Below are 24,377 nucleotides of genomic sequence, written 5' to 3'. Positions count from 1 at the left end.
CTTTTTTTTGTTGTTTTGTTGTTAACTTCATTTTTTATCAACCCTTTTTGTTTTAGATTTTCAAATTTGTTTGTAAAAAAAAAAAACTATTCTGGAGTCTCTAAATTATATTCTCCATTTAAAAAAAGTTAACGATGATTATGATTTTTTTTTTTCAAGTTTATGTCTTAATTTCCGCCTGATTATTGAATGCAATTCATGTGGTCGTCTCTCTTTCTGAAATGTTGTTTGGTTTAATTATTTCCAGGTCCTATCATCCTGTTAGATTATCCCATTTAGAGCCCAAGTACAATGTAATTTTGGTCTATTCTCACTTCCTGTGAAGTATGCTTTTACTTTGAAGATGCTCGGATTCACGTTTCACCTCCTCTTTCTCGCTCCCTCCAGCTGCTGAACTGTGTTTACTGCAGCCAAACTGCAGCTTAGTTGTCCTTCTTTCCGGCTGTTGGTAATTCAACACAGAAAATGACCTCTCTGTCGAGAACCTAAGACAATTTTCGTCCCGAGCTGTGTGCACTCGCCCTGGGAGAAGTGAGACCTTCACTTGTCAGCATGAGAAGTCGGAGCAACTCTGGCGTTAAATTGGACAACTATGCCCGGATAGTGCAGGAAACTATCCTGCAGCACCAAGTGAGTGGCTAAAGAGGTTCTACATAACTTTTGACGACTTTTAAGAGTTAAGCTAACACGTTTAGTGGTTGGAAACACAGCAGTCAGACACGGAAGCTAAAAAGAGTTGGAGGTAAAGCATGCACAGGGCGAAGTAAGGTTAAATTTCGCAAGTCTGTTGCTCTGACATATTTAAATGTTTTTTGTTTTTTTTTTGCGTGTTTGCACTGTAGAGGAACTAAAGTCATGTCAGAAACATGTAGTAAAGGTTTTCACGTGAACCTGCACTACAGAAATTACTTCCTGAAAAGAATAAATAAATACCTGTATCTGTAAAGTTAGTGGTACCTTCCAAACTCCAAACGCCTTGCTGCAAGAATCTTTTAAATTATGTTGTTTGTTACTTGTATCTAACTAAAAATTTGTAACCGCTTTGTACCGATTTCTGTATTTCTTTGAGGCCGCATTTGCTGAGTCTGATCAAAATTGCTTTCTGTGTATTATAAAACATACAAAGCTCAATTTGTTTTGGCTGAACGATTAAGCATGACAAATGTGGCCTATAAAACAAACAAACAAAAAAGTTTTGCTGGTTCCTGAAATTGGTAGTATATGGGTTTAGGGATGAACTGATATGAAAATTTGGGCTGATACCGATATCTGATATTAGTACTTGTTAGAGGCATAAATAGGAAATATTTAAGTTATTTGTATGATGGTTTGTTTTTTATTTTATTATATTTAGTAAGAAGACTGATACTTGTTCAGGCCATTTTTATCGCGAAATTTAGTTTTATTTTGAAAGGCTTGCTTCCTGTCGGGCCATAGATTGTATTAGAAAAGCTATTGACGGACTACCAAGACACGGAGCAATACAGATTTGACCGTGTAAGCTGTGTATGTTTTGGAAAAGGAAAATGAGGAATTGTAAAACTGATGTATCGTCATTTTTGTATTTTTACAGAAAAAGAATTTTTTGTTAAAATTCACGGTTTGCACGCGTCCTTTACTTCCAGTGTCGAATGACACAGATATTGGATCTGTTGCCATATCAGTACTTATGTCATGGCTAGGAATGCACAATATTATCTGCATGGTATCGGTATCAGCCAATATGAGCTGTAAAATTTAATATCGGATATCGGGATATTAAATTATATAATGTCGGCCGATATAGCATTTGCTTTTGGTAGCTTGCTAAATGGACAAAGATAATGCAGTATTTTAATTCCACAGTAGAAAAAGCCATATAAGTAAGTAGGTTTAGGAAAAAAATATTGGCATCGGCATCGGTTATGGGCCAAATGAGTTTTAGTTTATTGGCATACTGGCTATCGACCAAAAATCCAATATCGTACATCCGTAGTTATGGCCGATAACACATGTTCATCAAATCAATATCCCTATTATACATAGAGATCTACCATATATCGGCACTAGCATCGGTATTGGCCGATATATGCTTTTCACATATGATGTGGTTATTTTTGGCTCCTTCAGGGCCGTGCAAACATTTTTTTTTTATCTGAATCACTCTCGGGTCTGTTTTCTCTGAAACAGGAGGAACTGAATGTGGGGTCAATATCTGAATGTGAACACGGTCAGTTCTTGTGGCTGTGTCCACTTCACTGCTCAAATAGAGCACTTAGCCAACAGTCCTCCATTATCACGTCTTGTTACAATTGAAAACTCTCTGGTGGTCCAGTCACGTTGCCCTACATCTCATTTTTTATGAGTCAGCTGCTTAGATTTCCTTAAAACGCCTCAGCATTTTGACTTCCACCTGGCCGGTAGCCACGCTGTGGAACGGTTTTTCTCTGCTGGAAACAAAAGCTGCCTTGGTGCTGGAAGAGCTGACTGCCACTGTGAGCTAATGAGCTGTAAAGCAGCGACACTTGAAAAGAGCCGAACAAGCAGCTGCATATTTGGACACAAATCCTGATCCAGCAGGAGGGTGACGGGGCTTTATGGGAAACGTAGTTTTAGACATTTTGTTGCTGTCGGAGAATTTTTGATGTGCGTGTTGCCGGGTAGATGATGTCCAGATTTCCTACTGAATGCTAAATGGCTTTGCACTCATAAATCGTCTGACATTTTATTCCAGTTATGCATTTTCAAATCTTCCAGATGTTATGAGCTGGAAGCACGATTAATTTTTTTAAATTTATGACTACGAAAGATGATCTAGAAAAAGAACAATCAGCTGCTTCCGGTCAGAATCAGATTTCTTATAATTCCTAAACTTATTGCAGACTAATTCAAACTTAATCCTAGGAAATAAGCGAAAGGTCTGGCCTTTATCACATTTAAAAATAATAATAAAAATAAGTGTTTCTCGTTCATGAAGATCAGACTGTACAGAATGGAAATGTTAAATTTTTAATACATTTTATTAAATTAATCTGTTTAAACTATGGAGTTTCTCAATATTAAGACACCATGCAACTGCATTATTATTGGGACCGGGATGGGAAATATCATATGTTGTGCACTAATATTCTGTTATTTCTCAAATTTCTCACTTTAATGGTGTGCTGTAGTGCCAGAATCAATGATTATGTTGGTAAACTCCGAAAGGTGATAGTTTGAAGCAGAAGAGGCCGTATTCAACAAATAGCTGTAGTCCAGACTCAATGTTGTGAGCCTAAAATACCGTTGCAATATTTGCCCACCATAAGCATCAATGTAATTGTAAAGATTATAAGCCAGTGTATTTTCCTTCCACCTAACAGGGGCGCACTACTTTCTGTCCTTCTGTGTCATAAAATCATATTAAAACACACTGAAGTGTCCGGATGTAAATATTTTAGTAAGACATCATGTATTGTCTCCTCAGTACATAAAAAGGAAAAATTATGATGGGTTGGGATTAACACTCGTTTTCGTCCCAAATATTTTGTTATTGCTTTCACCATCCCTGTTGCTAAGCTTTCTCATCATCCATATGAGAAACTGTCGTTGCTGTGTGTTGGACAGGATTCGGTGACGGGTCTTCTGCCAGGCAGCACCGACCAGCCGGACGCCTGGGTCAGAGACAATGTGTACAGCATTGCGTCCGTGTGGGCCCTCAGTCTGGCCTACAGGAAGAACGCAGACAGAGACGAAGACAAGGCCAAGGCCTATGAGCTGGAACAGGTTGGGTGTGTGGATGGACTCGACATCTTCAGTTAGGCTGCAATACGTTAAAACCTTTGACATTTCACCCTCTTTGCCCATAGAGCGTGGTGAAGTTGATGAGAGGTGTTCTCCAGTGTATAATGAGGCAGGTAAGATCATTGGTACACTTATTGCTTACATACAAAAGGACTTCACAGTTGAATTGCTAGGAAAGTCAAATTACATTATTTTCCTGAGTATAAGTCGCATTTATTTAGAAATTGTCGAACCTGAGGAGACCCTTGCTCATGTTGATGAAGGGTTCCGGTGATATGTTGTGTTTAGTTGCTTCTTATCAAACTCACAGACACTGGAAAGCTGGAAGTCTGCTGGCATTTTGTGACGCACCAATGCCCATGCTCTAAACCAGTTTGTTCTGACCATCTGAGGTACCTTGTCAGATTGTCCTACCGTAGCGGGAAGGACCTGGCTTGGCGTACTTGATAGTAGCCGGTGAAGAGCAGAGCTGCAGTAAATCCAGCATGACAGAGAGGCGGTTGCGTTCATCGACCTGGTTCCACCTGCAAAGTCTTATATTCACTTCCTTTGAGAATATATGACTAGGAAGTGGAGACGAAACTAGTCAGTAGCTAGCTAGTTTGACACCTCCACAGTATGTTTGGGGAGGTGTCAGTGCATAATCAAAATTCAATGCGGACCAAAAAAGTAAACTCTGGCCCACCTACAAACCTAGGTCTTGATTCGGTTGAAGTGAGGCGGTTGTAAAATTCAGCTTGATTTAAAGCGGAACGCACAATATACTCAAGGGGGATCTGTCAAAGGAACCAGGTAAAATATGTTACACCATTTAATTTGATAAGAAAATAAATATCCAACCACTCGATATGAAATTTGAAACAATTACCTCAATATGAAACAATGATTTATTCAAAAAAAACACAATACTAAGAAATAATAACAGTTATTCTGATAAATAGATCAGTAACCAACAGGTTTATATTTAAATCACTCAGTTTATATCAGCAAAAAAACCCCTAAATAATTAAATGTCCATAAATTCCCAACAAACATACTGGCTATGTTACAAGGTGAACAGGGTTTTCAAAGGGTTTGGTTCGTTTGACTCAGTGGAGTGTGAAAGAGAAGCACACCAGAAGAAAATGGAACAAATCAATCGAACCGAGTCCACCGGACTATCGCATGTGAAAATACCCTAAGTTTCAGGAAAGGCCAAACTATAAAAAAAAAATTTCAAACTGACAGTCAGGAAAATATGGTATTTCAAAAATACTCTGTTTTTTATCGTCTTTGTTTTACTCCCACAGCTGGACAAAGTGGAGAAGTTTAAATACAGCCGGAGCACCAAAGACTCGCTCCACGCCAAGTACAACACCAGGACCTGCGCCACCGTCGTCGGCGACGACCAGTGGGGCCACCTGCAGGTGGACGCCACCTCTCTGTTCCTGCTCTTCCTTGCTCAGATGACTGCGTCAGGTGCAGCAAAGAACCTCCCATCCGTTTAGCCCCAACGCCCGAATGCGCTTTGATCTAAAGTCTGTGTTTCTCTGCTCTAGGTCTCCATATCATCTACACCCAAGACGAAGTGGATGTCATTCAGAATCTCATGTTCTACATCGAGGCAGCTTACAAAGTGGCTGTAAGTGTCCGTTCATCCACCTGGCTCACCTCACCTTTATGTTCTGGAACTGCTCTGAGTGTCTCTTCCTTGTCTGGCCTGATACAGGATTATGGGATGTGGGAGAGAGGAGACAAAACCAACCAGGGCATCACAGAGATCAACGCCAGCTCCATAGGCACGGCTAAGGTTAGCTCCCGTTTTCCAGAGTCACAGGAATAACGGTAAACGTCCGAACGGAGGCCTGAGCCGGAGCTAAAACCAGAACAGGTGTGCCCGTGAATATCTTGCACAGTCACTCCAGCGGCCTTTACGCTGACATTTAGCTGACCCGGCCGCTCTGAACTGCCTCCGGATCAGACGCAGCGGCTTTGTTTTGACGTTTGAAGTTGGGCAGCATGAGCTGATATTTGTTGGAGAGAATGAAGAGAAGAAGAGCTTAAAGGTGACAGCTGTGCTAGATGATGGGGAGGTTATATTAAAGAAAGCCTTAAGCTTCATTCTAAACATGATCATTTTGAAGATTTAGCTTCACACTCAAGCGCTCTGCCCGTCTGACTCCAATGCTGTCCTTGGGTGGCACTAAACAGGAGGTATCAGGTTCTCTGCGGTCATTTGAGAATAGCCACCTACACAGAAATAACAGCACGCAAAGTCCTCACTGCAGTAAACACACACAGAGTCTCATTTAAAGGGGCAGTATCGTGAAAAACAGACTTCTTTTTCAGCTTTAAATCATGTTATAATGTTATTCTCTCATCAAAAACATCCCAGGAGTGTTGTTGACTCTTTCATAAATGTTTGAGAAATCCTTTTATCTCCCATGGCAACGCGTTAAAAGTTGGCATTGGGTGTATATCTTGAATTGCCTGTTGCCTACCATGTGGATTTCCACCGGAAGTTGTGCCTACATTTCTTTCTTGTTTTTAACGACTGAGAGCTGCTTATTGGAGTATTCAGTAAATCTTTTATTTGCTGATGTTGCTGCTTGACCTACAGGCAGCTTTGGAGGCTCTGGATGAACTTAACCTGTTTGGAGCAAAAGGAGGGCCTGGATCTGTGGTCCATGCTCTGGCCGATGACATACAGCACTGTCAGGTACACACACATCATGTTATAAAAAGTAATAATATCCTTGTTTAACTCAAACGTTCTCTCTGTGTTTCATTTTCAGTCTATTCTGACGTCAATGTTACCCAGAGCGTCCATCTCTAAAGAGGTAGACGCCGGAGTCCTGGCCATCATCACCTACCCCGCCTTCGCTGTGGAGGACATGAGCATAGTGAACATGACAAAGGAGGAGATCATCTCTAAACTGCAGGTAGCCTCTCTCCTACTGCGTGGCTGTATGGTAGAAATCAAGATTTGGAGTTGAGGTTTGTTCTAGGCTTTTGTTGTTTTTTATTTTGTTTTTCTTAATTGAAGAACTACAAAATTTTAGAAATGTGTGCTTATCTCCATGTTTCCATTAAAGTTTCTGATTCTAAACAGTAGAAAGTAATATACATGCAAATTTCTTTTAGGGTTTTTTTAAGCATTGAGAGTAAACACAGTCTCTGTGCACCCTTAAAAAGTCTTCAGTTCATTTATCAAAAATGAAGGCCTTAAAATCTCTTAAATTCATTTTAAAATGCAAATTGGCAAATTAATATTGTCACTTCCTAAATTGTTTTTTGCCAAAAGATGATTTAGGCAAGGTGATATTTCTTCTCTTTTTTTGCCAAAAAATGACTCGGGCCATTATTTTAGGAAGGTGACGATATATTAATCACAGATTTGAAATTTTGTCCTGATAAGACTATTTAATCTCGTATATTCTTTTTTTTTTTCCTTGCAAGACTTTTCTATCAGGCAAAAATTTGAGTCACTCTCAGGCATCTTCATTGCGTTCTGTGACTCAAGACACTTGAGGCTACTATTAAATCACTGCTAGCTAGCTGATTAGCTAGCTAGCAATCAGCTAAGTGCAAATTTATCCATTCATGATGGGCTTAAAAATGTCTTAAAGTCTTAAATGTGAGTAGGTGAAACACTGAAACAGTTGCATTGTGTTCCTGCAGTCTGGCAGAGATACTTATTTTTTTCCAGCTCTGATACTTTCTATAGCTTTCATTAAATGCCTATTCTTATGAAAATTGAGGATTAATTTTACCATATGTAGTTCCTTTTTTAATAGGACTTGTCTTTATCAGCTTCTGCTCTCCGTGTTCAGGGTCGATACGGCTGCTGCAGGTTTCTCAGAGACGGCCACAGGACTCCCCGAGAGGTAAAAAGGAGCACAAAAAATCCCACACATGCAGCTTTTTTCTTCTTCTTTTCACAAAACGTTATCTTGCTACATCTGAGACGGAGCAAACTGAACTGTTACTTTTGTTTTAATGTGTATGTGACCATTTTTTCTTTCCTCTTAAATTCCATCATCAAAGCAATGTAAGCCGGGGAGATTTTTGTATCCGCAGTGATGATGTTTTTGTTGGGTTTTGTTTGGGTGGAAAGTAGCTGAGGGCAGCAATAAACTGATAAAAAGATTCAGTCACCATGGCAGTGAATGCATGTCTCAGGTGATCTTAGTTTCTCTGACTAAAGGATTGAACGTGTGAAACTTTGTTGTTGTTTTGTTTTTTCAAAAGAAACCAGTGGAGTCCTTTAATTAAACTGCACAATTTAAAAATTGATCACCAGCTGTCATTCATCCAAAATCAAGGCCTTAAAATTTGACAACATAATTGAACCGCTTTAACTGTGTGCTTGACCTTTCTGAATCCCTACGAGCTCATAGTTAACTTTTAGAGTTTTTCATTGCTAGGGTTCAGAAGCCTGAATTTCTAAACCATTGTCTTGATCTGCGTTTCGCTCCCTAAAGGATCCAAACCGGCTGTATTACGAGTCCGCTGAGCTGAAGCTGTTTGAAAACATAGAGTGCGAGTGGCCTCTGTTTTGGACGTATCTCATACTCGACGGCATTTTTAGCAACAGTCATGAGCAGGTAATTTATTCCTCAGTGACCAACATGAAACATATGTTCACTTTTGTTTATTTTTGCTGGAAACTAATTCTTGATTGTGCAATAAAATTGTTAAGACCAAGTTTGCCTTTAATGAATTGTAGGTCTTGGGTGCCACTGATCAAATACATCGATTAGGACACTGGGACAATTGGCAGAAATTGGGACAATTGGCCGTCTTCCCAGTGGTCTGCATTCCAGAAAATGTACCTTTTATAGGACCTTGACCCTAAATACTACACCGATCTATTATAGCACGTATGATAAAAATGACTGGAAGTCATGCATCAACAAAACCTGCATACTTTAACAAGCTGAGCCATTATACTTATTGTGAGTTAAACTTTGGTCAGACATCAGTAAAAAATTAAATGTCATTCATCTGGGTTTGTATTTGCCTAATTTTACATCTCTAAAATTAATATTTTTATTAATTTTATAATAAAAATAAAATTATTTTTATTAAATAATTCCTATTATAGGTAGATTATTGAAACAATGTTGTATTTCTTTTGCACATGGAGGTACGCAGACATGTTTTCTGTATATTTCCGCTGATGTTGGTTACAGGTGCTGGAGTACCAGGAGGCGCTGGAGGCGATCCTGATCAAACAGAAAGATGGGATCCGGCTGCTGCCAGAACTCTACAGTGTCCCTCCAGATAAGGTGATGGATTTCAACCTTTAGGACGTCTTTTATATCTAATCTTAGCTTCAGACTGACTTCTTTGAGTGAAAGTGGATTTTAGGTGATTGTAAATCTCTCCCTCTATGTGCTTGGATGTTCAAACAGGTGGAAGAGGAGTACATGAACCCTCACTCAGTAGAAAGGATCCCAATGGGGAAGTGTCCTCTAAAATGGGGTCAATCGTTGTACATCCTTGGAAAACTCCTCTCTGAGGTGACCAAACATGAGAAACCTGCTCTCACTGTTTGTAATTGGTTTCCTTGGTCTGTCTGATGCTGCTTACTGTTGCTCATCCAGACAATACCAAAGGCCTCCAAACTTTCAGTAAACTCCTGCTTGTTGTCAATGAAGCGATACTGGGAGGTATTATAGGAGGCGCTACCCAAAAACAGTTTACAAAACATAAAAGAAGAAGAAGAAAAAAAAAACATACAATTTTGAACATTAAATAAATTAGTTATTTGAAAACTAAATCAGAACTAGTTAATGCATAAGTATTTGTCCAATAAACCTTAAAAAGTCATAAAACTTGTTAAATTCATAGCCTGAAATTAAGGCCTTAAAATGACATTTTAAAAATGTAAGTTAGCATTAACCATAGGTATTAAATTTGGTCTTACTAGGCCTATTTAATCTCATATATATATATTTTTTTTCTCACTGAACTTTTCTGTTAGGCAAAAATTTGAGTCACACGCAGACTTTATTGCGTTCTGTGACTCACTGCTAACATACCCTTGCTAGCTAGCTAGCTTTTTTTGCGTCCATGCTGGGGAAGTGTAAATATAACTCCAGTCAGTTGGATGAAGTTTGTACATTTCTTTTGGGATATAGGCAATAAATGCCATTCATAAAGGTCTTAAAAAGTCTTAAATTTGAGTTGGTGAAACCTGCAGGAACCCTATAAACGGTTCTTATGTGTTTTTAGGGTTTTCTCGCCCCCGGAGAGATCGATCCCCTTAACAGACGGTTCTCCACGATCCCTAAGCCTGATGTAGTTGTACAGGGTGAGTTCACAGCCAAGGTCAATTCATTCCTGCAGTCATTTTATTGTTTTTACCTAAACAAACTGTTTCTTTCCTTTAGTGTCCATTTTGGCTGAGACGGATGAGATTAAGGGTCTGCTGATGAAGAACGGTATAAACGTGGAGACCGTGGCGGATATCCATCCCATCCATGTTCAGCCCTCCAGAGTCCTGAGCCACATCTATGCCAGACTCGGTACAAGCTTCACATCATCTCTTGTTCTTGTGTCAAGAAGAATCCTTTAGAATCAGTGGGAGCAAAAATAAAATCCTTTTTCGGTTTCTCATATAGGCGGAAAGTTTCACATATAATAAACTGGGTCTTACGTAATCTAAAATCTATGTAGAATAATTCTGTCTAGTTTTGACCAGTCCGAATAATCTAGCTTGATGTTTGTCTCATTCTGAGGTGGCACTATTGTCAGAAAAACATTGAAATTGTACTTTTTTGTCTTTTCGCAAACAAAAGTAAATTTTGTGAATCTCAAGTTGTGCTTTTAACAATCTCAGTTCAGTAAATAAGTATCCAGTTCAGGTTTGAGAGTTTTTAGGTTGTAAACTAAGCCCAGACTTTATGTAGGAAACTGTGAAGTGGCAGCTTAGCGCCAATAGGAAGCTTCAAATCTGATGCTAACTTAAACGTTAGCGGCTAACGTTTAGCCGGTGTTCTCACAGTGCCCAGAAACTTAATATCTTGTTTGTGCCTCAATACATTTTTTATCAAAAATGTTTCCTAATAAATGATGTAAAAAGAGCAGCTCAGCGGTTTTGTTACCAAGAACTACTTCCTTTTGTACTTCAAAATAAGAGTCCTAAGCACAGACTTAGAATGTACGGCTTACATCAAATCTTGTTGCATGACATTGGGTGGCACAAAATTCAATTTTTTCCTCTCCTTCCCTTTCTTTCTTGATTCTCCTCGTCTGTTTCAGGCCGTAACCCAAGGCTCGGCCTTACAGGGAGACCCTACAGAAGAATAGGAGTCCTGGGAACCTCCAAGTTCTACATCATTAGAAACACAATCTTTGCTTTCACTCCTCAGGTAATGAGAAACAATAGATATTTGGATTAAAATTCCAAAAGATTTCACATTGAAAACCTCTCATCCTCCATGTTTTTTTCTTTTTTTTGCTAAAACCAAACACAGTTCATCGACCACCAGCAGTTCTACTTGGCTCTGGACAACAAGATGATCGTGGAGATGCTGAGGAACGAGATTGCCTACCTTGCGTCCAGATGGAGGATAACCGGACGACCGACGGTCACCTTCCCCATCTCACAGACCATGCTGAGTGGGTGTTTGTCTCCGCTGCGTGTTCCTTCTGTGAAACCTGTACATGCTTTGCCTCTGTGATGGCCGTTTTGCTTTGTTCTGCTGCAGCTGAAGACCGCACCGACCTGGACCCTGCAGTCATAGCTACGCTAAAGAAGCTACAGGACGGATATTACGGAGGAGCAAGGTGGATTTATGTTTGATGATTGTCTACTTTAAATTGGGTTTTTTCAAGCTTTTGAAAGTGCTGGATTTCTGTATGACGTCCTTGAAGGTACTTGATTGTCAAACTGTACAGTTTTGTAAGAAAGTGCAAGTTAACCTTTGATTAAAAACTCAAATTTCGAAAATGTTATTTTCAGGTGATACCTTCCATATAAAAAGTCATATACATATTTTTTTCTCACTGCCTGAAGTTAAATTGGACTAATTTCTTTCTTGTTTTAGGTCAGTGAGAATGATCAAAATTAGTTCTATTTCCTAAATGACAGAAAACATAGCAAGAACATTTTTTTGAGATTATTTTGTAGCTTTCTTCGTATATTGTGCTTAACGCTCCCACGGTCTTAAGAGACAGGGTCATTTGGACCCCACAATTTTTTTGCACTGGTGAGGTTGCAGTGAAGCCATGTGCGCCTTTATGAATTTTTTTGTGTGTGGTTTCGGTAACTGACGATCTGACGGGACAACCCCACACTGTCAAACCGTGACATTTTCCACAGGCTTAGCATTTAATTTGAGCAGAAAGGTAATTAACCTTTACGTGATTTGTTTCAATGTAAGGAATATCAATTATTTCTAATGGGTCAATTGATGACCTATTGATCTGTGTATTTGAAGTAAAGATTGTATGTTGAAATTGTTTTTTTGTTTTTTTTTTGTTAATGTTTTGTTCATAGACCAGTCAGGTGTACAGCGGGAGTATAGAGAGAGACATTTCAAAACATAAAAGTTTGTCCCTACTGTAGAATGTAGACAACTGGACATTATTAGTAACAGTAATAAATTACTATACAATAGTGAATTTAAACTGTTTTTTTTGTTTTTTTTAGTTCAATTGTATTGTTCGCTGGTAAAGTTAGAAAACTTACCCTGTAAAGTTCTTGTATTCTACTGTGGGAAAAGTGTACAAACCCTGTAAACACCTTAAATCAATTCATTCCCGTCTCCTTCCTCTGTCTGTAAGGACCCAGACGGGAAAGCTCTCGGAGTTCCTGACTACTTCCTGCTGCGCTCACCTCAGCTTCCTCGACGGTAAGGGTTCCGGCAGCATGGGCCGGCACGGCGACCAGTATGATGATGATGATGATGATGATGATGATGACGGCGATGGATACATGCATGAATTGCGTTGTGATGATGGTAAGAATAAAGTCTGGATGATGGAGAGGAATGGTGACACCAGCTAATAATAAGACATTTGCACCACTTTAGGTTACGTGCTTTTTCGTACGTTGTGAGTGAATGCACTCAAAAAATGCATTCATGGTGTCAAATGTTGGCACAAAGAATTCATTTATCTCTTGTTGCAAGCATTTGTCCATGAAGGAACTGAATCGTACAGAATAACTTTTATTGTTGTTTCTGATTATTACAATAAATTTAATTCTCTGTCATTGTAAATGTTGATTAAACTAACCTCTCTGAGCATATCTTTAACATAATTTACCTGGAGCGCCATTATAAACCTGAATCACCTGCAGACTTGCATTCATCACCACTGTCTTCTACATCATTTGTACACTGACCCTCATCCTGTGTAGAGTTTCACCATAGTGATGGTGGTTGTGGTGAGGCAGCATGTTGTGTGTGTATTTTGTTTGCATCAATCCATCATTTATAATAAAAACAAAGATGCATGGCAGCTTGAGTTCACTTGGAAAATGTTTGCTTTCTTCTTGAATTAAAATAGCAAATTATGCTGCAGTGAAAACATTTTGGCATAAAACTGATTTTGACTTGGCACAGCTGGTTTGGTGCATTTTCTCCTAAATGCATCACATTTCTCTAACGATTGCATGCTAATGAAAATATCTAACTAAAAATAGATTTTTCAGACCTTTAAATCTATTAGGCTATTTCAAATTATTTTCGTTTTTTTAAAGAAAGGTGAGTTAAGTCCTTTTTCTCTTTTAGTTTGTTCTTATACTGTGTATTTGCCCCTTTCTGCTACTTATTGTTGTTTCCTTGCTGTCCCTTCCTCCAGAAGCGGACGACCTCGCCCAGTATCTGGACCACCTGTTGGCGCACTCTTCCCCCAAGAAGTCTAAGCGTCAGCCAGGAGGCCTGGGCAGGTTCAAGGCGGCGGCCACCAAGACCAAAGAGATGGTTTCTCTGATGAACAAGGCTCAGGATCTGAACGTACACAGTGAGCCGTTACAGGAGTTCTGTTTCTAAACTCTCAGAAGATAATGATCCTCAACCAGGGTGTCCATGCATCGTTAAAACGTCTTAAATTAATTTATCTTAAACTAAGGCCTTCATAAATTTAAGAAAACGTAAGTTAGCCTCAAACATGTTAATCACAGGTCTTAAATTTTGGTGTGGAAAGACTATTTAATCTCATATTCTATGTAGATTTTTTTCTCATGGGACTTTTCTGTCAGGCAAACGTTTGAGTTGTGCACAGACATCCTCACTCCCTGCATTCTGTAACTAAAGGTAGATAAGATAAGTTGCCAATACTTGCTTGCTAGCTAGCAAGCAAACAAACAGGTCATCAGCAGCTAGCATATGACCTTCTAGCTAGTTAGCTTAGAGAACAGAGGACAAGAGTAGATTCTCTTTGTTGATGTCAGACTTTTTACATTTGTTTCCCCATTTCTGGGTCTAGTTCCTGCAAGTTTTTGACTTTTATTTTGTTTGCTAACTAGCCATTATAGCTAGTTAACGCTCTGTGACTTCTTTTTTTCTCTGTTTTTTTCTTCTTTGTCCAGACGTCAACATGTACCTACCGAGCAAGCTGTTTCATTCCTGTCAGCCGTCACTCAACCTGAATCTCCCAGACCCTTCTGAGCCGCAGGAAACGCAGGTTCTCCCTGTTCTTCTCTTTCTTCTTCTTTTTCTTCGCCGGCACCAAACGGCCGCCTCACTCTGACCGTGTCTCCCTCCGTCCGTTCTCCAGAGCTCGGCGGTGTCGGTCACAGCGGAGAGCGGCATCCCCAGAGACGAAAGCGGAGCCATCGACTACGACGCTCTGGTGCAGCTGCTGAAGGACACGAAAAACCTCCAGGACCAGGCAGATATCCTTTACATCCTCTTCAAAGACAAGTAAGACTTTGACCTATTCATATTAGCGCAGTCGAACAGGACTGCTACTGCTGCTGCAGTCCACACACAAACAAGTAACCATCTTGTTTGTTTGTGTTCTCAGGGGTATGGAGTGGGATACCCAGCTGCAAGGCAAAGGCTCCACAGTCAGATCTCTACTGAGCGAGCTTTATGAGAAGGCTGGTGACCTCAAACACTGGGGCCTCATCAGGATGATCTCTGGGATGCTGAAGAAGAAGGTGGAGGAGCTCGACTCGGTACGGAGCGGTCGCGTTGCCGTGTGAGGGATTCTTGCAGCAAAAGCTGCTCTCAATTCCTGGGAGCTTCAGGAAGATTAGTCAAACCCAAGTTTCTACGCAGTCTGGAAAAGTCCAGAACTTGATTTCAGTAATTCCAGGTCCTAGAATAATATGGGAAAAAGAAACTGAAAGTATAAAAAAAATGTTTATCTCCTGATTTTTAGCACCAACTCGTTATCTTAAATGAATCTGAAATAAATAAGTTAGCCTTAAATATGTCAATCACTGGTCTTAGTTTTGTTGTGGCAGGACTATTTAATCTCATTCTATGTAGGTTTTTTCTCAAAGGACTTTACTGTTATTCAAAAATTTGAGTCTCCCGCAGACATCTTTACCGCGTTCTTTCAATTCCAGGTTGCTACTGCTAACTAGCTGCTAATTAGCAGCTAGCTGAAATCTTGCTAGTGAGCAAGCTCTACCCTCGCCAGCTAGCTAGCTTGACCCTTGATAGCCAGCCAGTAATGGCTAGCTTTTTTACATCCATCATTTGTAAGTGCAAATCAATCACCAGTTGACAAGACGATGTTCACATTAGCCATTGCCTCACTTTGTTGCCAACCCATGCAATTTATTTATTTGCAATTTTCCTTTGTGGATTTCTGTGTGATGCAGGTCTTAAATTCTACTCATAATGGCCTTAAAAAGTCTTAAATTTGAGTTGGTGACAGCTGTACAAAGCCTGCATTTCATTTCTTCTGCCACTTTTTAACTTCCTCCTTTTCTTTCTGATGTTTTCGCTTTCTCTTTCCTACAGTCTATTCTTCTTATTTTGTGCCCTCATTTTCTTATGTCTTTCCTTACTCCCTTAGTACCAGTTATTTTTTTTCCAAGTTCTAACCTGTTCCAAGCTGTCTGCTATCAAATTATCAGCCATAACTTCATAGTTAGTTTTTGTATGTTGTATATGAAAACAGTATGCAACGTGGAAGTGTGGAAAACAAGAGTCTGGGAAAACGTTTACATAAAAATTGATTATAAACCTTATTAAACACATACATTTTAGAAGTGCAGAAACGTTTCCAAATCCATTTCCCCAACATTGTCTAGGCTTGCTCTGACTTGCTGGCGCACCAGAAGCACCTGACTGTGGGACTTCCACCTGAGCCGAGAGAGAAGACCATCACGGCTCCCATCCCTCCGGACCAGCTGGCCGCTCTCATCGACGAGGCCAGCGACAACAACATCAGCTTGGCCATCCTCACCCAGGTGGCTCACTGCATCCCCCCCACACCACACAACCTCCTGTGAATCGCTCCTACCTGTCGTAATACAGCACCCCTCTCTGCCCGTCTCCTAGGAGATCATGGTGTACCTGGCGATGAGCATCAGGACTCAGCCGTCTCTGTTCAGCGAGATGTTCCGGCTGCGGATCGGCCTCATTATTCAGGTCATGGCTACCGAACTGGCTCAGTCACTCAGCTGCTCAGGTGGGCTTCACACGTTACACAAGTCCGTTTGTTTCGATGGTCAATCAGAGGTTCGGTAGCTTTGTTCTAGCTGAGTCGAATTGAAAACGATGGAAGAACAGCCTAGACTTGTTTTTGTGTGTTTGAGCAGGAGAGGAAGCCACAGAGAGCCTGATGAGTCTCAGCCCGTCTGAGCTGAAGAATCTGCTGCACCACATCCTGAGTGGGAAAGAGTTCGGAGTGCAGCGCAGCGGTCAGTCCTGACATTATCACAACCTGGTGTTTTGAATAATTTGCACAGCCTGGCTACATATATTTTATCTGTTGTTTAGTTACCATGCTACCTGGAAAATCTGAGATCTGGATTTGATATCAGACTTTTTTCCTTTTTCTTTTGTCTATATGTTGTGTCCATCTTCCCTTCCTCCTTGTGACCCTATTTCTTCCCCTCCATACACCATATCTCACTTTCTTCTTTGATTCCTAATGTTTTTGTTTGCGGCCTGCCTTGTATCCTTTCTTTCATTCTTTCTTTATCCCCTTCTTTCCTTTTTTCTGCTTTCATTTAGTTCTTTCTGACTTTTTTCTTCCGGTTTCTTTCTGCATTTCTTATTTCAGCTTTTCTTGATCTCTTTTTTTCCCCTTCTTTATCTTTCTTTTTTCTTTCTTTCTTATTTCAGCTTTTCTTTCTTTCTGCCTTTTTTCCTTAATGTTTTTCTTTCTTCCTTTCCACCTTTTTTTCCTCCTTTAATTCTTTCTGTCTTCTGCTTTTATTAATTTCAAACATTGTTTCTTTGTCTATCTGTCTCTTTTCTTTCTCTTTGCTTTTTTCTTTTCATTTTTATTTCTTTCTGTTTTTCTTTCTTTCTTTCTTTGTGTCTTTTTTCTTTCTTCATGTTTTAAGTTATTGAAGTTTTTATGAAGCAAGATCTGCCATAAATCAACAATAAAACGTAAACATTTAATGTGTACTACCTTTGAAAGGTCGGGAAATACTACATGGAAAACTATGCAGGAGCGCTGTAAAATGTAAGACTGTGTGTTTGGTTTCCTCGTCCACAGTAAGGGAGGCAGATGTCGGCGTCAGTCCTGCCATCTCCATCCATCACCTAGGCAACACCGGCGCCACCAAGAGCGAGAGAGCAGGCATCAGTAAACTGAAGAGCGACATGAAGATGGTAGGCAGCTGAGGCTCATTAACACATTAAGACTTTTAACCCGACCTGCATTCAGAAGTGGAGTGAGAAACACGATTACAACTTTTAATCAGGACTAAGGACTGAGAGGCTAACTCAACAGTTGTTTTTAAACAGAGGAAAGCGAGGTTCTGGGACATGATTATCTTATTTTAAACAATATGGTGAACTTTACTTTTGTGCTTCTTACAGCTGGAGCGCAGGTTGTCTATGCTGGACCCCAGTAAGGTGATGCTGAATGTTATAGTGGGTGTTAATTCACCTGAAGGGGGCAGATGAGGAAAATAATTTTAGTTTCACTGAAGGTGATTTACAGCTCTGAAGAAGAAAAAAAAAATCTGAGACAGAGATTTTTTATTTATTGCGCGAATCAAGTTTGAATGGAGAAAAATTATCTTAATTCTTAAAACTGACTCAAAAATCCAGTTTACTAAAGGAGCTGGTGTTTGTAGTTTTTTTTCTGCTGGATCTTATTTGGACGGTAATCCATATGGGAAAATTGATGGTGTTGGGTCTCCCACAAGAAAGTACTGTTTGGTTATCTTCTGTCAAGATCTGTTTAAAATTTGAGTTTAACGTTACTAATTTTCAAGGGAAAAAAAATACATAAAAGTAGGAACAAATTGTCTTTTTTGTGACAAATTGCTGTGTGTTGTTACATGTGGACAGAACATTAGTTTACCTCATCATCATCGTCATCATTGTTTTCACATCAGATCAAGATTGTTAGAGATTCCAGATCCTGACCAGGAGTTAAAGTCTCAAGTCTTTGTTCTTGAGACTTGCGTGCGACACGACTCTGAGTCCGAACCTCGAGTCATCATCTCTGACACGGTGGCGGACGTTTACAATTAACGATGCTAACTATGCTAATTATTAGCATAAGTGGCTAAGGAAAGTTTAAAAACTTACTTATGTCACTGTTTCACCGCAGCTTCTCTCTGACACACAGTGGAACATCGCTCATGCATTTAGCATCATGAATTTTCATTTTATTTTCTTTTTTCATCTTTTTATTCCTTCTCCTTTTTCATCCCGTTAGTGATCTTATTTTTTCTACCGTTTTCTCTGCTTTTCTATCATTCTTCCTTGTATTCTCTTCTTATTTCCTTTTTTGTATGTTTTTTTTTAACCAAAGCAGCATTTTTTGCTCACATTTATGTATTTAAATTGGCAAAATCATTGTCACATATAGCCACAGCAGATCAAAAAAGAGTTTTCAAGTGATTCATTTTAAGTTGAAAACAGTTATATGTTGCCATAATCAATCTTTTTTTAACACTGTTAAGAGTTTTTCAAAATAAATCAGAATTTGGTAAGAAAAAATAAATGTAAAGTTGCAGGTCAGGAATTGTCAAAAATCTGTAAATTGGTCATAAAGCTATTAATGGACATTGGCATGACTATGAACACCTCCAACTTTCATTAGCTTGGTCTTTGCGTTAGTCGAAGCAGACTGCAAGATCTGCTCTGGATAAAACCAGGTTCATTGGTGTAAATTCAAAACCTTAAATCATGTTTCTGTATTTCAGCTCGACCAGCCTGTCCGAGAAGGTGACGATAAAATAAACGGCTGGGGTTCACTAGATCATTCATTTCAGTCTGAAGCGCCTTTCGTTTCTGCCGATCTGATAGCCGAGGGGAAAAACTGGTGTATTATGGTGCTTTCTTTCTTTTTTAAAAAAAATTTGTATAAACTTTTAACGGGATGATTTTTGGAATTATCTGCTGCCTGACTGAAGATGGTGAATCCATTTAATGTCCTCAAATGAAATGTTTGGTTTTTTATAATAACTTGACTAATTCCTCCGGGTGATTTTTCTCAATTACCGATCACGCATGTTGTGACTCTACTGGTGTGGGGTTGATCCGATTCATTACTTTTCAACAATTTTTTTGTGTTCATTATCTCCATTTGTTTGTTTGTTCTGCCTCTCAGGGTATCCGAGCTCAGTCAATGGACGTAGAAAGCATCGAATCCGGGGTAAAAATCTGCTTTTATCTGCCAGTTTTTTAGAATTTTTATAGAGACATCATCTGGATTTAGTAATGTAATGATTTTCTTACATTGTTAAACTTGGACATATTCATAAAACCTAGCAATAAAAGGAACCCTTTGGGTTGCTGAATAGAAAAATAAAAGTTTAAAAGAAAAAAAAAGTGAAACACTTAAATCCCCATGAACAGAGAGATGTTCTTACACTTGTTTCTCTTGAAGGAATATTAAAACATAGCTCCATAAAGCACAACAATTTTTCTCCGTCAACCCGTCCGCTTCTCTGTCTGCACATCCTCTTCGTTACACATCAGTAATTTTTGGTAGAGAAGTTGACGCTCCTCCGTCAAGCAGCTCGGCTGAATGAGCGCTGCTAAAGCGGTAACTTAAGGAGTTTGTTTAGAGGTTATGTTTCAAAACAGAACCGCATAAAGTGCATTTTGCGTCCCGCACTGGACTCTATTTGGACCGCTTCGCTTTCCCGTTCTGGCTTTGCTCCGCCATCTTTGTTCAGTTGGCTCCGCCAAGGATGACCTGCGGCGCCCTCTGCTGGATGGCGGCCAAACTACAACACTAAAAGAAGGTCTAAGCGGACGTTATTAGTTAATCGATTGGAGTTTATTTTAATCTAATGAACCATTAATGGAGAGTTAATCGTAAATTGGTTAATTGCATCTGGTAACAGGTTTTGAGATGTCCCCCACCCTTCAGTAGAGCTGATGAAACTTCTCCCTTGGTAAAACGAAAAGATGAAGTAGCAGGATGGAGATGTTTTCTTCCATAGTGCATCATGACAAAAACCAACTTGATGTCACTTTTTGTGAATACAGTACGTCTAAAAACGTTTCACTGTGCTTTTAAACAAGCAGGGGGTGCTGTTTCACCACATACCGTCAGTGGCTACAGCAGCACTTCTCATTTCCAGTCCTCAGGCCCCCTGCTCTGCATGTTTTAGATGAACCTCTCTTCCAGAGCAGCTGTTTCAAATGATTGCATGACCATCAAGTGCTACAGAAGCCTGTTAATCACCCACATATTCAATCCAGGTGTGTGGCAGAAGCGAAACACCTAAAACATGCAGGGCAGGGGGGCGTGAGGACCGGAATTGAGAAAGGCTAGGCTACAGAGACTTGTCTTTTGTCATCCTCGCCCTGCAGAGGTACAGACTGTCCTCTGTAGAGTCTATTGACGTTCCGGACAGCTTCCCTGTTTCCAAGGACACCAGACATGGCCAGTGGCTGCGCAGGAGGCGCCTGGACGGAGCACTGAACAGGGTCCCCGTTGGCTTCTACCAGAAAGTGTGGAAGATCCTGCAGAAGGTCTGTCTGCTTGACATTTGTTATTCATTATTCGGTGAATAATTTACCCTATTGTGAAGTGTTATAAGTTTGGAATACGTTAAAGAACTTATTCTTGCCTGTATCTTAAAGAAAGCGTTGTTCAGCTAAGTACTCATTAGTCTCTTTGGATGGCGCTAGAATTAGAACCTAAAGGTCCTATTTTATTCTTTTTAAACATGCTATCAAAGAATTCAACATATTTTATAAGGCAGAGATAAACTGCCCTAATTGTGTTGCAGTGCCATGGTCTGTCCATAGAGGGCTTTGTCCTTCCATCTTCAACCACCAGAGAGGTAAGAAATCACTCCACTGCTTATGTCTTTACATTTCCTCGAATAAACTTAATATCAAAACAATCTGGGAGATACTGTACACTGAGAAACATTTATTCTATTTGTGAAAACACATTTTAATGCTTTTTCCAGCATTAGACAAGGATCAACACTACAATATATTAGCAGGTCCAAGTTAGACTTATTGCGGATTGATGTTAAAGATTTTTTTTAAGGGACTGTAAAATTCAGTTTGGGATTGGTGAAATATTTTATCTGTTACTGAAGAGATTTTAGACGTTTATTTCTCAAGACTCTCTAATTAATAATAATCAAATGTTTTAGTCCATCTATGCCAACGAAGAGTTGAAATCACTTGGATAAAACACCATTGATGTGGCTCTGAATAGCGAAATTAAACCAAACTTTCTTTTTTTTAATGCAAGAATGATGATTTAGACTCGTTCCATATTTATTATTTGCCGTCTTCAGATGACACCTGGAGAGATTAAGTTCTCCGTCCACGTGGAGACGGTGCTGAACCGTGTCCCCCAGCCCGAGTACCGACAGCTGCTGGTGGAGGCCATCCTGGTCCTCACCATGCTGGCCGACGTGGACATCCCCAGCATCGGCTCCATCATTCACGTGGAGAAGATCGTCCACCAGGCCAACGACATGTTCTACAAAGATCAGGTGAGAATCGGCGGCTCCAAACGCCCGCGTCTAGACTTCAGCCGTGCGCTCAGACGGATTTCTTGTTTTGCCTCCCGTCCCCGCAGAAGGACCTGGGAGCGGAAGAGCACATCCTGGAGAAGGACCCGTTCACAGGAGTGTGCAAGCTGTTGTACGACAGCGCTCCCAGTGGCCGCTTTGGGAGCATGACCTACCTCACTAAGGCTGTGGCGGTGTATGTGCAGGACTTCCTGCCCAGCGGGGCCTGTGCGGTGCAGTGATGGTCTACAAGAAAACGATGTAGTGTGTTTTATAGCACAGTAATAAACTAACAGAATGATGAGATGCCATAAGGTCAGAGTGTTAAAGCAGAAAGTGAGCTGCTGTTTTTGTTAGGCTGTAAAGTAAAAGCCATGTTGCTAGCTAGTTGGCTTTTTTTTACAAGTTAGCAATTTTAAGGAAGTCCTCAGTGCTCATATCTATTTAATAACCTTCGCTTCATCCTTTACTCATACAGCATGATTGGACAGCAACAGAAAATCTAAATTTCTTCTCCGGAGCTGCTCGGGATTGTAATTTCCTCCATACCAGCAAATTACATAAATTAAAATATAAAAACTAAACCCACAAGCAGATCCCATCTATATTTTCCTCAAAATGAGTTGAGGAATATTAAGGGATTCACAAGCTCAGGAGATTACACACAATTTAAGGTTTACAACAAAAGTTTGCCTATGCTTTTGAGTATCATGAATAGATTTACCAAACTGAACCTCACAGCCCTTTAAGAAACTCTAACATAAATCTAACTTGGACTTGCTAATATTGTTGATACTGAGTGTAGAGTGATCAAATTCCAGTTTGACAAAAGTATTTTAGAGTCTGAATTAGAGGCAAAACTTATTAGATATAACAAATATATCCCTTAAATTTAGCACTGTGACATTATTGTTAGCATTTAGCCAAAGTTAGCATTTAACGGTTGGCAGCATTTCCACAGTGCTTAAAAATTAATCTTTTGCTTGACTTTACCACTCTGTCACCTGTTCTTTTTTCTACTACAGATGAATGTAGTAGAAAAAAAGCCATTTAAAATTAGCCATAACGCCATTGTTAGCATTTAGCCAGAGATAGCATTCAACGGTTAGGATTATTTCCACAATGCTTACAAATTACTCTTTTGGTTTTTTGTTTTTTATCACCCTGTCACTTTTTCTTTTCTTTTTTCTTTTTTACCCAAAATGCTACAGAGGAATGATTTAAAATTGCTACAGAAACACTGAAAAGGTTTTTACCAGAGTATTTTTGACTACAAGTCTTGCTTCTTTTTTTTTTTTTAGTCGACTCTAAGTGCCACAGTGCAGCTTAACTACTTCCTGTATGATTTTGAAAAGTGAGTTTCTAACTTCTTTTAGTCAAATGAAGTCTGACATTCATTAAACAGATAAATGGATTTGTCTTTGAAGAGAAAAATACTATTTAATATCTGGAGGTCTTGTGACTGTACTCTGCACCTGTTTGCTGACTTCTCAAACTCAGCTATACATCCGCCTGAGATTTTCAATTTCTGTGTCTTACTTTTTTTATGGGTGAGAGCCATGATTACAAACTGCATTTGTTCTTAATAAGAAAGAAAAATGCTAACTAATTTATCGCCACTTTAGTATTGATGCTATGCTTATTTTGTACAATGCTGTCTGAATGTTGCTTTTTTTTTTTTGTTGAATTTTGTTCCGAGTTAAGTGTCAAAGGTTCACATGTCTTCAACCCATTTATTTGTTGTTCTTTTTTGTATAGAAATCAATTTTTATCTGGAGTAAAGGAATTGAACAATCAACAACTAACTGAGCTGATTATAACGAAGGCATTTGCTTTCGTGTGTGTGTGATCTTCATTGACTGAACAACTTCAAAATAGATAGTTAATAGTTCACAATATAGTACGATTGTATCTCCACCAGGGTTCGTAATTGGACAGCAATGTATAAAAATCTTTACACTCTTATTTATTTATTTAGTTATGGGATTTTAAGACGGTAACACAACTAAAGGATGTTCAAAAGACGTCTGAAAGGGCCGTAACACTTTTAGTTTTCACAGTTAAAAAGCAGCATTTTCAGTTTGTGTTACTGAAAATCAGCGTATTTCTTATTCATGTTTGCCTTTATTGGGTTAGTGAGCGTATCGCTCCTTTTGAGCAGAAGCTGTGATATTGTCCAGAACTTACCGCTTACCGTAGACCGAGCTGTTTGCTTGATTATAGTGAACTGTCAGCAGTTTATACACACATCTGTTGTCTTTGCACTATATTTCGAACATGTTTAACCCTTGGTTTATATGCTCGCTGTCCCATATTTTGAGAGGAGATCAGGAATGAATTGAGTGTCGGTGAAGAAAATGCCTGACTGTGCCTCTGGTGCATTGACAAGCTGATATTACATATTTTCTGACGTGTTTAAGCGTACTCCTCGATGACGTCAGTCGCAGTGAAAAGAGAATGAGTGCATCTACTGAGTGAGCTGCTTGTTGACTGTTTTTGAAACTAATTCTGTAATAAAACTGTAAAATCAACTGTA

At 39.5% G+C, this 24,377-nt stretch overlaps 1 protein-coding gene across 9 annotated transcripts; it reads left to right on the top strand.

Annotated features, from left to right (window-relative positions):
• The first annotated feature begins 345 nt into the window (after positions 1–345).
• Positions 346–24,377, top strand: phka1a (phosphorylase kinase, alpha 1a (muscle)). Of its 9 annotated transcripts, none has more exons than XM_032583388.1 (32): positions 350–630; positions 3,586–3,744; positions 3,828–3,875; positions 5,052–5,220; positions 5,301–5,383; positions 5,471–5,551; positions 6,362–6,460; positions 6,537–6,683; positions 7,575–7,628; positions 8,226–8,348; positions 8,937–9,032; positions 9,159–9,266; positions 9,982–10,060; positions 10,140–10,274; positions 11,011–11,120; positions 11,226–11,370; positions 11,460–11,538; positions 12,538–12,605; positions 13,558–13,719; positions 14,288–14,382; positions 14,476–14,621; positions 14,725–14,878; positions 15,968–16,126; positions 16,218–16,347; positions 16,478–16,579; positions 17,389–17,504; positions 17,715–17,750; positions 19,462–19,506; positions 20,676–20,837; positions 21,098–21,151; positions 21,623–21,823; positions 21,910–24,377. In XM_032583388.1, the coding sequence occupies exons 1-32, from the start codon at positions 553–555 to the stop codon at positions 22,081–22,083; spliced, it is 3,597 nt and encodes a 1,198-aa protein (XP_032439279.1). In that variant the 5' UTR covers positions 350–552; the 3' UTR covers positions 22,084–24,377. The 9 variants fall into 9 exon arrangements, with proteins under 9 accessions (XP_032439283.1, XP_032439281.1, XP_032439282.1 ...); XM_032583384.1 differs by having other exon boundaries at positions 12,538–12,713; XM_032583389.1 differs by lacking the exon at positions 350–630 and adding an exon at positions 726–742 and having other exon boundaries at positions 12,538–12,713.

This window comes from Xiphophorus hellerii, chromosome 14 (genome assembly GCF_003331165.1).
Source record: "Xiphophorus hellerii strain 12219 chromosome 14, Xiphophorus_hellerii-4.1, whole genome shotgun sequence".
Classification (NCBI taxonomy): Eukaryota; Metazoa; Chordata; class Actinopteri; order Cyprinodontiformes; family Poeciliidae; genus Xiphophorus; species Xiphophorus hellerii.
This window is presented reverse-complemented; position numbering and strand designations above follow the sequence as displayed.